The sequence below is a fragment of the Vespula vulgaris genome, chromosome 21 (assembly GCF_905475345.1).
Source record: "Vespula vulgaris chromosome 21, iyVesVulg1.1, whole genome shotgun sequence".
Taxonomy (NCBI): domain Eukaryota; kingdom Metazoa; phylum Arthropoda; class Insecta; order Hymenoptera; family Vespidae; genus Vespula; species Vespula vulgaris.
Genome location: NC_066606.1, coordinates 2,413,760 through 2,428,003, shown reverse-complemented (window position 1 = coordinate 2,428,003; position 14,244 = coordinate 2,413,760). Strand labels below are relative to the sequence as shown.

The 14,244-nt window shown below is 28.0% G+C and overlaps 3 protein-coding genes and 1 non-coding gene across 7 annotated transcripts; 2 read left to right on the top strand and 2 right to left on the bottom strand.

Annotated features, from left to right (window-relative positions):
• The first annotated feature begins 175 nt into the window (after positions 1–175).
• LOC127071436 (nuclear factor interleukin-3-regulated protein) lies at positions 176–10,468 on the top strand. 4 transcript variants are annotated; one of them, XM_051010712.1, is made up of 8 exons: positions 243–340; positions 5,116–5,265; positions 5,397–5,573; positions 5,892–6,218; positions 6,287–6,839; positions 7,693–7,935; positions 8,070–8,251; positions 8,924–10,459. In XM_051010712.1, the coding sequence occupies exons 5-8, from the start codon at positions 6,731–6,733 to the stop codon at positions 9,134–9,136; spliced, it is 747 nt and encodes a 248-aa protein (XP_050866669.1). In that variant the 5' UTR covers positions 243–340; positions 5,116–5,265; positions 5,397–5,573; positions 5,892–6,218; positions 6,287–6,730; the 3' UTR covers positions 9,137–10,459. The 4 variants fall into 4 exon arrangements, with proteins under 4 accessions (XP_050866670.1, XP_050866667.1, XP_050866669.1 ...); XM_051010713.1 differs by having other exon boundaries at positions 176–340; positions 5,892–6,839; positions 8,978–10,468; XM_051010710.1 differs by having other exon boundaries at positions 184–340; positions 5,119–5,265; positions 5,892–6,839.
• On the bottom strand, positions 920–2,669 carry LOC127071434 (DNA ligase 1-like). Its single transcript, XM_051010708.1, has 3 exons — positions 2,183–2,669; positions 1,827–2,035; positions 920–1,721 (listed from the first exon to the last, which is right to left on the bottom strand). Exons 1-3 carry the CDS (start codon positions 2,402–2,404, stop codon positions 1,007–1,009), a joined length of 1,146 nt encoding a protein of 381 aa, XP_050866665.1. The 5' UTR covers positions 2,405–2,669; the 3' UTR covers positions 920–1,006.
• Positions 7,430–7,502, bottom strand: Trnar-ccu (transfer RNA arginine (anticodon CCU)). The gene has a single exon. It is a non-coding gene; the product is annotated as a tRNA-Arg (tRNA).
• Positions 10,469–10,839: 371 nt separating the features above from the next.
• LOC127071440 (E3 ubiquitin-protein ligase RNF130-like) lies at positions 10,840–14,154 on the top strand. The gene is made up of 3 exons (XM_051010721.1): positions 10,840–11,352; positions 11,500–11,662; positions 11,868–14,154. The coding sequence occupies exons 1-3, from the start codon at positions 11,168–11,170 to the stop codon at positions 11,916–11,918; spliced, it is 399 nt and encodes a 132-aa protein (XP_050866678.1). The 5' UTR covers positions 10,840–11,167; the 3' UTR covers positions 11,919–14,154.
• Positions 14,155–14,244: the final 90 nt, after the last annotated feature.

The following is a 14,244-nucleotide window of genomic DNA, read 5'->3' as shown; positions in this document are numbered from 1 at the left end:
ACCTTCCATATATTTCTTACAAGTAAAAGTTACTCAAATAAATAGTTATTTTCCACAGTGACTTTTTATCGTTTGTTGATACAATGATGTATCATAGCGACGCCTTCTCAACACACGGAATAAAAAATCACACATATAAAAACCGATCTGAATATATAAAAATTCTCTTCTTTAGTTTATTGTTCGATTAGTTTTGTTTTGAAATTATATTTATTGTTTCTTTTTATATACATATAGATCTAAATTCTATGTAATTTTTTCGAGATATTTCTAAATGATTTTAAGAAATAATACAAAACGATAAAAAAATAATCATGACTAAATCTAAAAGGCAAAATAGGTAAATTGATATTATATGTATATGCATGTGTAGATATAACGATTCTAACCTCGAAATAGATGTAGATCTAGAAATGGTGTCTACTAATTTTTGTATAAATGATTATACAGCTTATCAAAATACGCAGAAAATGATAAAAAACAAATTGGCCGTCATTGGAATCAAAGATCAACGATTTTTGATCTTGTATACAAATATTTGAGTAAAATTGCAGATAACTATACGAAACAGCAGCATCATAATAGTGCGTACAATCAATTTCGTAGAAAAAATCGACGAAAAAGAACAATCAGAAAATCATACTTTATGCATATACACGAAAATCGATAAAAATCTATAAATGATTAAAATAACCTCAATTATTCTATTAAATACATAAAATATTGCAAAGAAACGGGATGATTGAAAATTATTATTATATAAATAATTAAATATATATTTATTTCATAAGAAAAAATAAGTATTTAATGACCTGGATATAAAGTCTTAGAAATAAATATATCAATTAATATTACTTGATATTATATTATCATTAATATATTAATTAGTAATTATTAATATAAAAAATGTTAAAATGTGTTTAGAAAATAGTTAAAAATTTTATTTGATTTAATTAAAAAATAGAAGTACGTTAATCGGAAATGTAATAGAATGTTTTATTAATTACTATCGTTTATTTTGTTTTTTGCATTCGTGACGGCATCGTTGTATCCATTTTTTTAATTCTATCTGATGAGATTTAGATGTTTCAGGGATCGATCTTTTTATTTCTTGAAATACATTATCGTGAGAACGATCATTTAATTGATTATTCGGTGCAATGCTAATGTCTTGATATTTCTGTAAATTTCGAAATGTAATAATGTCGTCGTCTATTTGACGCATACGTTTAGGTGCTGGTTCGCGAAGAGAAGATCCAATATCAGCAGAATCTTCTTGAATTTTACGAATAGATTTTTCATGTTGATCCTCGTAAGAAATGAATCTTTTAGGATTGTTCCCTTTTTGTTTCAGCGTTTTTTCTATTTCAGGATATTTACATGAATTATCTTCTCTTATCTTTGATTTGAATAATTTACACTTAGGCGTTGGACGTATCATATCATTTAAATAATAATTCATTCGTGAAGAAGATGAAATATTTTCTTTCCTTTCTTTTCTATTGTCTCTTTCTAATTTTGTATTTTCATTTAATTTCTTACAACGACAATGCGATTTCTCTTTACCTTTTGTACTAAATGTTTTTTTCAATTTAGAATATTTTGGTGTACTGAGATATATCTTTGCGTTATCTGTCTGACAGCTGCAACTTTGTAACGTGTCTGTGGTACGAAAGGGACCTATCAACTGATATTCATCGTTCAATACTTCAATAACGAATCTATTGAAGATCAAATATAAATATCATCCAATATATTTCTACACGATATTAAAATTTACAATATTGTTTAACGTATATATCTAAATGTATTTTTATCGAACTAACCCATCAGCGCAAAGTTGTTTTAAGGCAGTTCGAACCTGGGCATAGAGATCTCCGTCGTTGTTATAATTATTCGCTATGTAATCGACGATTTCTTGCACGGACGATATCGGCAGAACGTTTTCGTATCTTTCCAGAGAACGCATCGCTTCCATAACACGTAAAGAAAATCTACTGGAATTTTCTACGGCATATTTACATTTGTAAAGTTTCTAAAAAGAAAAGAATATATAATCTAACTTCGAACCGGTAAAAACGGAACAATTTTGTTACATACATATGCTTTTAGATACGTTAAAATAATTATTCATTAAAGACAAGAAAGATGCGAATAGTTAGAATGAAAAAGAGATAAATACTTTCTTCGATGACATATTGTCCTTTCTTTTCTTCCTCTTCTTTTCATTCTCTTTTCTTTTTAATCCTTTTTCTTTTTCTTCATCGTTTTGATCTTCTTGTTCTATTTGATCATCTCCTTCTTCTTCATCTTCTTGATCTTCCAGCTCCATTTCATCTTCTCCTTCTCCTTCTTCTTCTTCTTCTTCTTGCGACATTCTGTTATATTTTCCAGTATACTCCATCACAGATTTAATTTTTTCTACAAAGGTGTAAAGAAATCGACGAGAGAAAAGAAAACAAAATAAAACGCGCGATTAATTGAACGTATTATACGTTCATACGTTTATTCAAATTTCGATATATCGTATGTCTTCGTAATCGTGCGTAGTTTAGAAAAAAAAGAAGTAACTTAATAAATATACATATAATAGATATTAGAGACAGTAGTTAATAACTAGTTTTGTCAGACATACTACCTACGTTTTCATGCATGTCATTATAGGCGAAGTCGCGTGAAGTTGTGTGAACTTTACCCTTCCTTTTTGTTTCATTGGCTGTTATTTATAAACTGTACACAATATTGATTCATAATTTAAATAACGTTGCGCCTATTACAGAGTAAACGAACACAGAAAGAACGAATGTGCAATATGTAGAAGGGAAAACGCGCTTAAAATATTAATAATAAATAGCTGCAATTGTCTAGTTCTATATATCTTTCTCTCTTTCTTTTTTATTTTTCTTTTTCTGTTTAATTTTGTAAAAGTGTAATAAGAGTTTTGTCTTTCAACATTGTTAGAAAAATTAAATAATAAATGAAACCCTGTCCATTTTTACTTTAAATAATAATTTATAAATTGAATTATTATCGAGAGTTGACACTTTGATAATAACTAAATTTATAAATTATTCCTATATTATTTATAAATTATAAACAAAATTAATTTAAAATAAAAAATTCCTATATATATATATATATATATATATATATATATATATATATATATAGAAAAATATCGTTTCGAAAAAGGTCAAAATTATTAGAACAATGAAATAATGAATGAAACCTTGTCCATTTTTACTTTGAGTAATAATTTATAAATTTAGTTATTATCGGTTGTTGGACGTTTCGATAAATCGGATTTGATAAATGAAATTCAAGGGAAATCGAGTTTTACTGTACATTGGCAGTTATAAATCGTCTGCCTTACTACTACGCAAGTAGATAGTAGATTACAAATATAAATTGTTCGCAGATGAGGTGAAGAATTTGTTTCTATGACGTCGTTCCTCATTCTTCTGACAGGATTATCGGACAGAGAATTCGATCGAAAATTTAAAAAATAGAAATAAGATAAAAAAGAAAGAAAAGAAAATATAAAAAAAGAAAATTGATTGATTTTTTATAATATCTACAATACATGTACAATAACGTGAAACTGTATAATAATAATTATTAAAGAAATCGAAAAAGTACGGTTTATCGTAAAATTGTAAAATTTGTGATTAAAGCAAAAAAGAAGAAATCTAAAGGTGGAAGCGATTCCACGTTTGTGATATTGTTAATTAAGTATAACTGACGAACTGACGAATTAACCGCGTGAATCACGTTTGTAAGTGGTAAATGGGTGTTATAGTTACGACCGTACTATAACATTATATATGTATATACATATATAAAAATAGTTGTCGAAGTAAGAAAAAGTTTAATCGGAACTTCCGGAAACGAGGCAAGGCGCCCTCGTGACGACTTGATGAGATAACTTCGTCCAAGTTGTGAAACAACAAACGGCGATCACGATTCGTGACTTCGTGCGAGGGTGAAAGGAATCCGTGCCCTGGGAGAAAGGGAGGAAGGTAGAAGGGATGTAAATAAGGGGTTAGGCACGCGAGGATGCTTAATAGGGATGTCGTCGTCGTCGTTCTCCTTCTCTTTCTTCTAGTCGCCATTTTCTTTCTTCGGTCTAATAAAGACATCAATTTTTACAATAAAATTTAACGATTCAGACAGTTTTTAAACAATGATAGAAAAAGATACGAACTCGTAGATAATATATAGATACGCGTAAAAATTCATACACGTATACATATATCTATAAATTTGTTTTGCCTCGAATAATAGGAGGGAATGTATATTAAATTGCAAGAAAAAGAAGGACAAAAAAGAAAACGATAAAAGCAAAAAAAAAAAGAACATAAGAAAAATCGAAAAGAATGTTATATTCATTATTCTTAGATTATTTAAAATTAATAAGGATAGATCGAAGTACATAAGTGAAATAATGCTATTTAGTATCGCGACATCTAATTCGTTGGAAAAGGGTGATGCGCGCGGCCAGTGTCATGTGGTCTTGATCTCACGGTGCCGCGATTACGTGTGCCTATCGTAGAAGCAATCGTTACATGCTAACACGCATCCGACCTTTTTCGCAAAGCACGTAAACGTCCATTTTCTTTTTTTTTCTTTTTCTTTTATTTTCCCTATACACAACACTTTCTTCGACTGATTCCATCTTTTCTAAATTATCATTACTATATCGACGAGCGAGCAGGAGTTGGGAGGTAAGGTCGAAGATAGATATTGTATTGCGTTGCTCCGTTAAATTTCTAATTACCGTTACGTTGGCACGAGCTACGGGGGATGGAGGGCGGGGATGGTTGGTTGTTTCTTCGACGTCTTGTGCGAACTCGAACACCTGTCGTTGACCATGCCATCAAACGCGTCTGCTGACGAATGAGCTACACGATATTTGGTGTCCTTTGATCGACAGCCCGCTAACAGTTTCTACATCGTAACGAGCTGACCTTTTCGTCAAATATGCCGAGACTCATTAGTGAATACGATTTTTTTTCCAAATTTACTTCCAAATAGCCAAACATATTTTCTAATATATACTTATCCACTAATTTTACGAGTAGATAATATCGTTAAGATAAATTCGTTCTTTGTTAGTAGAGATTAAGAAGTAACGAATAAAACAACAACAACAATAATAAAGAAAGAAGGAATAAAATATATGGAAAGGTCAAAGAACGCGAACATTTCTGTTTAACCCTTGAACAGAGTCCATCGATCTCTTGGTCATTAATCATTGGACACAAGGTAATTACAGAGCCGAACAAGTGCAATATTTTATGAGATCGACTTGTGGGGGTTGAGATGGGGGTAATATCGGGTCTATACATCCGTCTAATTTGCTTTATAATAATTACGAACATATGAAACATTCGCAGGAAACATGGAAGTGTCAGGTGCTCGCTGTCCCATAACATTGAAAGCACCCATTCGTATATGTATTAACGTAGGATGAACGATCGTAAGGGAGTCTATATTTTTTGCCACTTATATAGACTGTATTCAGATGAAATCCTAGAGAATCGTATGAAGATAGAAAAAAAATGAACGAATACGTAAGTAGATATACAAGTACTCGACTATCTAAATTTACTGAAAACGACGATAAAAATTTCAACGATAGTCAATTCGTTGATTTTTTTGTTTAATAGAGAAATCATTGCTTAAAGAATTCATCTTGTTACATAAGCACAATCATTTGTAAAAAATTAAAATTTGATTGATATTCAATATGGTATGTTTCTTCGCTCGATCATAAAATCACTATAATTATTGACTTATTACAAACTATCCTACACATATGCATACACACGCATGCGCTCATACAAACATATACATATACATATACTTATATATGTGTATATACATTGTAGATTAAGGTCGTGATACTTTTGAGCACGAATGATCATTAATTGTAAGAACGACGGACGAGGCTGGTGATTGGTCACTCTTAAAGGTTGACCATTTGAAAAGCTATTGTCGCTGGTCACCCATGACTACCCAATGGGCGGAACAAATATGATCTTGACAAGTACGCATGCTCTTTAGGGCGGGAAGAAAGGTAACGTCGACGAATGAAAAGTTTCCTGGAATAATCGTGGAACACGTGATATTAGAAAACTCTGTCATAACCGGACCTGTTAACTTGAAACTGTTTTACTTCATTGGAGGAGTATCTTGAGTGCCTTACCTAATAACTTGTGAGATAGTCCTCTTTCAAATGTCAATTCGTGTTGAAGCTTAACGTTTCATTGAAATTTTTTCAAAGGTTGAAAATGATATGTCAATCGAAGAAGGAAAGAAGAAAAAATCTAATAGTTATTTGTAAGATAATTGACAAACGATAATTGACAAGGTATCATTTTGGAGGACGATTCTTTTGTTGTGAATATAAAAACGTTCGATTCGTTGATATAATGACGTTTTGAAAAAAGAAAAAGAAGAAAGGACAACATATATAGTATAATTTATCCGCGCAACGTATGATATTATTGAGTTTACGTCGCTCTCTGGAAGGATAAGAAAATGTGAAAAAAAGAAATATATATTCAAAGAAAAGAAAGAATAAATTACTCAACGTACTGAGCACGTTTTTTAAGTCATCACCATGGATATAAATCAAGAAAAAGAGGAAGAATCTTCTAAGACCGATCAACATAATAATATCGTACTAATCATGCACTAACACATTCGAACGTGTTCTCTAAAAAAAATGGCCTCTCATATACACACGCAAACAATTTGTTCTGAAAATACAATGACCGGAGCAGTTTCTACATTACAACTATTGAGAAGTTATAGATTTCTTGCTCCAAATTCAGGTACGTATAGAAAACGATATGTTTTAAATGTGTGAATATACATACGTATATATGTCCATGCATACATGCTTACACTCATATATATATATATATATATATATATATATATATATATAAATAGTAAACAATTCGACACGTGGAAAATAAAATGAATAATAAAATATAACGTTGTTCAAAAAATGGCTTATCAATGACGATCACGTTGCTTTTATGATAACAATCATGCAAAAGTCAATTCTTTGTGTGTGATGGAGTATGATTAAAACCTTATGAAAACACGCAACATCGATGATATGCCAGATTATGAGTTATTCATAGCTAGTATAGGAATAAACATTAATCAACATTCTAAGTCTTTAAATTCTAATTCATTCAATTTTGATTTAGATTGCAATTGATTTTGTACTGGAAAGTCTCTTTAATAAAGACATACAAACACACACAAATACACAAAACATACAATAAATATATATAATAAAGACATATCTAATAGACATATATATATATGAGATAATAAATAATATTAAAGTGTAAAAACTTTCATAAAATATTATACTTTAGAAAGAGAGAAAGAAAAAAAAAGTGAGTTATACCCCTGGTGGGACTCGAACCCACAATCCCCGGTTTAGGAGACCGATGCCTTATCCATTAGGCCACAGGGGCGACTTGTTTTACACGTCTTAAATTAATAATAATAAAGTCATTTAATTGATTATAGATTTCTTTTAAAATAATTTATTATCATTAAATTCTAAGGAAAGAAAAGAAAGAAAAAAATTATAAAAAGATTTCTTATACGCTATATGTCTCACGTACTCAAATAAAAATTCTATTTTTATATTTGCACTTACAGATATATATAGATATGAACCGTATACTCCTACTCAACGTTGTAAATTTAACGAAACAAATATATTGTCCAATTCCACGTCGATAGAACCGTCGTTGACGCCGTCGTTAACGACAACTGCTTCTCTTTCCGGAACATTGCCAATTTCTAGTGGTTTTCTAGTACAATCTCCTTTTTTCACAACTATGACCCCTTTGATACCATCGTTAAATATACCTCGACGATATTCAGATATAATGGATTCCGGTAAGTCGTATTATGCCAATGAATATTTAAAAATTCATTGTTCCGTGAAATCCTTCTCATTTTTCTCATCACAATCAAAACGTTTTTTTCGTTTTTAAAATAACACAGTCAGATTCTTAAAATTTATAACGCAGATACGATTATGAATCGACAGTTTATCAACGATAATAATACACAAAGTATCAGTAGACGACCGAGAAGCGAAAAAAAGCCTATTCCGGATGATCAAAAAGATGAAAAATATTACGAAAGGCGTAAACGTAATAATCAGGCCGCAAAGAAATCGCGAGACGCACGAAAAATTCGTGAAGATCACGTAAGATCAAATTTATATTCTAATTTCACTTGAAGGGGGATTTACGTACACTTAGAAAAGTTCAAAAAATGAGATCGTTTGTTTCTAAATATTTTTAATTCGATAATATTATTCTTTAAAAAAAATTGTTCTTTGAAAATTCCGTTGCTTTCTCAAAACTGTTTTCTTTTTCAAATTGATACCAATAATATCTTAAAAATTATTGAATCGGTTCGATTGAAATCTCGCAGGATTATTTCTTATATCACTATCTGATCTTTTTCTCACGAACATTCGTTTGTTATAATTCTCTTGTTAATTATTAAAAACTATTGAAATTTTCTATCGAAAATCATAATGAATTTCATTATCATTCTTTTATCAAATAAAAATATTAAAAATTAGCTTCTTAAAGGCGAAGAGTGATTTATTATTATTATTATTACCGCAAACACGATAAAAAACAAAAACAGAAAATAACTCCAAGAGGACGACCGACCAATTGTTTCAATTTTTTTCTTTTTTGTTAGAAAATATTTCTCAAAGTAGTAAAAATGTCCCACGTTTAATGATTTTTTATTAACAAAATAAATAAAAAAATAATGTCTTTTTTTGGACGATCCAAATGTACGTAACTCCTTAATCAATTAATAGTTTGCAACGTATCCCCCATCATTCAATTATTTTTCGTAGATCGCTTTAAAGGCAACAATGTTAGAACACGAAAATGCTATTTTACGAGCGCAGGTGGTGACCCTTCGAGAGGAAGCTCAATCGCTTCGACATATGTTGCTAAAGCAGCAACAAACAACTAGGACACAGTCCATCGAACGTTCTGTATCTTCGTTGACGTCAGTAACACGATCATCGATGCGATCTCTCTCTACATTGGATTGTGAACTATAAAAAGGAAGAAGCTCTTTAAGTGATTAAAGAAGGGCAAACTACTTCCAGATAATTTAGTCTCACACCGAAGTTTCTTTGTATATTAATTAAGAGAACAGAATTGAATGAACTATTACACATACTATGCTAATATGCATAATATACGTAAACAAATGTTCGTTCATTTTCTAAGGTCTAAAATAGAAAAAGAAAAAAAAAATTAAAAAACAAAAAAAGAGAAAACGTTTCAACTTACGATTATAAAAATGTATCCAAATATATAAACAAGACATAATTTCTTTATCTTGTCACATTATCAATGTAACTTTGTGATTGTTACAAAAGCGGTTGCACATTTTTTGCTCTCGTGTTAAATGTTTTACTCGTAATAGTAAAGAATAACCTATTATTTTCTATTTTCATCAGTTTCATTACTTACACACACACACACACACACATTATATATAGAAAAAGGGAGAGATTTATTAATGTAATATTTATGATATATAAATAACTTCTATTTTATATATGTGTGTGTGTGTGTGTGTATATAGATATAGATATTAGAAAAAATAAATATTCTAATTATAGATATATACATATACATATACACATACACACATATACATACACACACATACATTAGTATATTTATCTGACAAATTTACTTATATATCACAAATATTATATTAATAAAATGTTGGTGTGAACACGAATTAAATTCGAATAGATATTACGAAATATATTTAAATAATCTCTATGAACAAAAAATCTCCAAATAGTCTTCTACGGATATATGTTATTTTATTCTACTAATTTTTATTGTAATTTTTATGTTTTTCTTACCTTTTCTTTCTTAGATGTGAACTTTCACAGTTGTTCGTAAGCAATCTATGTACTACTTACGTACGTTATATTATGTATATAGATTATCTATTGTTTGATAAATATTGACATATAATGTATAGATTTAGATTCTAGATGATAATCATATGACGGTAAATAATTATATGTACTATTAGTCACGCGGTCTCAATACACATTTAAAAATTTCGTTACTATATTATCGACAATTTTCAATACACAATTTACCAACACAATATTGTCACCATTGCACATCAAGATATAATCACAGAAGCGTGTAATTTTTTATATATGTATTTAATTGTATGCCGATAAAAAAGTGCCTTCAATCCAATTACTTTTCTTTACTTTTATAGTTCCTACAACACGTATGTATGTGTGCATGTGTATTGTATATATTTTTTTACACAACATCTATATTTTGACTAGATAAATAAATGATATTCTACAATACTCTGAAAGTTCGTAATAAAGAAATAAATATTTTTATTTTTATATTTTGTTGTTTCATTTCTATATTTCTTTTTTATTTTTTGTTACGATTAGTTTTACTCGTTTACTGGCTTATTCTGTTAGAATAATTGTAATAGTCTTGCCAACTTATAAATTAAATGTAGCGAAGAGATTTTTTTTGCAGACGTAAATATCAATAACTTGTTTTGTAATAAAAGATTTGTATATACATATATGTATATTATTAAAATAGTGCATGCGTATAAGAAATTGCATAATATGCAATTATACGTTACATTAGTATATGTAGTTATACGTTAGTTACTATAAATTTATACTTACTGTATGTGTACACTGACATATATACGTATATATATTTTTACTTGCAAAACTGTTGGCAAACCTGTGTACGTTCTTCCCATTTTACTGGAATGGATGGTTGTTTTTTGCCACGTTATGTTCTTCTTACGTATAAGGGAAAGAGTGAGAAAGAAATTAACATTTAACCATTATTGTTGATCTGAATGTTCTTTACAAATAGATATCTTCTTTACGTCATGAAAATTTTCATAGTGAATCAAATTTCATAGTGAAGTCAAATTTCACGTAGTGTTGACGACAAAAAAAGAATTCACCGCACGTTGTATATTCTATTAAATATAACAATTGCGATTCTTTTCATATTATCATTCAATAAATCTCAATTTATTTAACGATCGATTTATCTTATTATAAATGGCAATTCAAGGTATTACTATAGTAGCACTTACATTCGGTTTAGCAAGTTTGTTATATTATTTTCTTGCCAATAATGGAAGACAAGAACAATCATATGGATATAATAATTCTGGAGGTCCCAATGGTCCTGATATTGGAATGTCTCCTAATTATTTCACTGCCGTAAATCCATCATCGAACAAGTATTATTTTTATCAATTAATATAGAAATTAATATAGAAATAAAATAATAGATAGTCATATATAAAAAACATAATCATGTCATGTTAAGAAAGAGAGAAGTTTTATCATTTAACATTTATGAATCAAAATCTATACCTTTTTTCTAGCGAACAACAAAATCAATATCGGAAAAGACGATCGAAGAGAGTTCCATTTAAAGATGTCTGTACCATCTGCTTTCAAAGTGTTTCGGATCAAGATAGAATGCTTTCATGTGGTCATTGCTTTCATGAAAAATGTATTCAAGATTGGAGAACACAAGGCCCAATGGTATATGTCTATTTTAACTCTTGAATATAAAGAATAAGGTCTATTTATTTATTAGAACTTTAATAAATAATTGACTCTATTATATTTCTTCATATTATACTTCTTCATATATTTATGATTTAAACAATCTCTATTGATATTAACTAAATTTGCAAATTATTTCCATATTTGTAATTTAATTCATACCTATATATTTTTATTATAGGAATCGCGTAATACTTGCCCTACCTGCAGGGAGAAGTATCAAAGTATCTAGTGATATAAATGAATAGCTCATTTTTTAATTGACACAAGGAGTGCAAGTTATAAATAGTGTTATAATTATTGATTTAGAAGAACAAAAAAGATTGGTTGCTTAAAAAGCATCCATTGTTTAATCATTTAATGATTTAATGGTTGAGTGTAAAATATATTTAAGATTTTGTTCAATGTTGAATAATTAGTAACAAAATATCTTGTGATTACTATGAAACTTTTGTGATATATAATTTAAAATTATTGTTGATATCTTATATAACAACTATGAGATTTAAAATATTTTCTTCACTTCACTTCACTTTACATTAGATTTTATGCATAAAATTTAAAAATCATTTATGTTAGTATTTAGTAAAGATTGAAAGACGTGTTTCTTCATATGTATTATAATAATGGCAACTTCATACAGGATGAATCACCAAATACAGTGAAAACTATCTGAATATCTTTCAGTTTTGAAAATAAGAACAAACATTTCAAGTAAAAGTTCTTTTTCATTGTTATACATGGAAATTTTTCTCAGATGAAGATTGTTAGAAAAAAGTAGTCACTTTCATTTTTCTTAAATAAAAACATACATCAGAAATACCTATTGTTAATAGTTAAGATAGTGCATTATAATATAATTCAACATATTTAAATTATACATTTTTTCTATCTTTAAAATCGTGAAAGATGGTAAGATAACTAATAGCTTATTTTAAGTGACTCACTCTATATCCATTCTAATAAAACCTATATAATTAATATCTTCTTAAATTCATTGTTCTCTTATGAAAGATATGTGTAAGATTTACATAAAATTTTTAATTATGTTTTGTCTTTTCAAGTTTTAAGGGTTTATGAACTATTAACTGTGATTCTCTAAAATAATTAATGCAATAATTGCCTTATTTGGTAGAAATTATTTTGATAGAAATAAATTTATTTATATTTCGAAATTGTTAAATGATAATATTTATTTTTATTTATAAAAGAAATATCAAAATATTTGAAAAAAGAGAAAATTTGTATGTCAATATTTGTATAAAATACTATTATATGTGATTTGTTACTGTATTATAACAACATTGAAATCATCTAATATTGTAATTCTTAATATTTAATTAAAAGAACATTTCATACAAAATTGAAACCTTATAGCAATTTTTGAATTTTACGATTATTATTTTTGTATTATTTAAATACGATTATAAATTAAAAAATTGAGTAAGCAAGTTCAAAACATATAAAAATAAATACATTAGCCAATGGGTATGTAACCCACGTACGGATGAAAGGGCGTGTGTATATAGAATATTAAAAAAGTTATCAACAGTCTACCAATTTGTAATATCCGCTTAATAAATAAGAAAGTTTTAACAAATAATGAACTGTATAGTATATCTACCAAAGATTTATTTGAAAATAATAAATCTGTATAAACTATGAATTATTAAGAAGTTTCATGTTTGTCAGATATAAATCCATAAAACTTTTATTTGTGAAGATAATTAAAAACTATATGCTACAAGTATATAATTTATCTTGTTAGTTAAATTAATCTAATAATTGAACTCTTATAAAATAAGAGGATCCATAAAAATTTTATAGGCCTGAAATAAATAATTTTTGAATTCACTTTTGTTAAGACCTTTTTGTTTATTTTGATGAGTACTTCCAATTATCTTAAAATTTGGTAATTTGTCTTCAATATCTTGTACAACTCCAAGTGATGTATTATAAAATATAAGTTAAATGTTAAGATTTGAAACATATTTTGTATTTAGAACAAATACTGTTAAATATCCATTTCGTTATAAAACATTATAAAGCGATTATAATGTTATAAAATACGACATACACAAAAATTCGTTTTTTATCATATAGTGATAGAAATATTATATATTGCTATAGTTATAGGCAAGTTAGATTAAAGTTTATAAGAACATGTGATTTTGTTAATAAATAAGATGACAAATAAAAATGTCTTATTACAGTAATGACACTGCAGTGTAATCATAGTATCAATAATAGTTATAGAACAATAAGTAAAATTATAATAATAACATTATAATGATATAGTAGGCAAGTCAGAATTAATTGAAACTATTCTACTTTCGTTGCCGTTCTTTTATAAATATTAGCGCGTTCAAGTTAATTTATATTTTAATTAAAAAATGAATGATACATTAATGTTATTAAACGATTAATCATTTTTTTTTTCTATCCAATAAAAATATTATTTATTCCCATCGATTTGTCGATTATACCTACTTCTTTTCATATATATGTATATATATTTTTTTCGTATATGTATCCTAAGATATAAGTTATTGATTTAA

Excerpts from the sequence above, each read along its gene's own strand:
- LOC127071440 (XM_051010721.1), top strand. The coding sequence starts at position 11,168 with ATGGCAATTCAAGGTATTACTATAGTAGCACTTACATTCGGTTTAGCA. Across the intron at positions 11,353-11,499 it reads GTAAATCCATCATCGAACAA|CGAACAACAAAATCAATATC; the intron begins GTATTATTTTTA and ends CCTTTTTTCTAG. Across the intron at positions 11,663-11,867 it reads GGAGAACACAAGGCCCAATG|GAATCGCGTAATACTTGCCC; the intron begins GTATATGTCTAT and ends TTTTTATTATAG.
- LOC127071436 (XM_051010710.1), top strand. The coding sequence starts at position 6,731 with ATGGCCTCTCATATACACACGCAAACAATTTGTTCTGAAAATACAATG. Across the intron at positions 7,936-8,069 it reads TTCAGATATAATGGATTCCG|ATACGATTATGAATCGACAG; the intron begins GTAAGTCGTATT and ends TTTATAACGCAG. Across the intron at positions 8,252-8,923 it reads GAAAAATTCGTGAAGATCAC|ATCGCTTTAAAGGCAACAAT; the intron begins GTAAGATCAAAT and ends TATTTTTCGTAG.
- LOC127071434 (XM_051010708.1), bottom strand. The coding sequence starts at position 2,404 with ATGGAGTATACTGGAAAATATAACAGAATGTCGCAAGAAGAAGAAGAA. Across the intron at positions 2,036-2,182 it reads ACAATATGTCATCGAAGAAA|AAACTTTACAAATGTAAATA; the intron begins GTATTTATCTCT and ends TTTTCTTTTTAG. Across the intron at positions 1,722-1,826 it reads AAACAACTTTGCGCTGATGG|ATTCGTTATTGAAGTATTGA; the intron begins GTTAGTTCGATA and ends GATCTTCAATAG.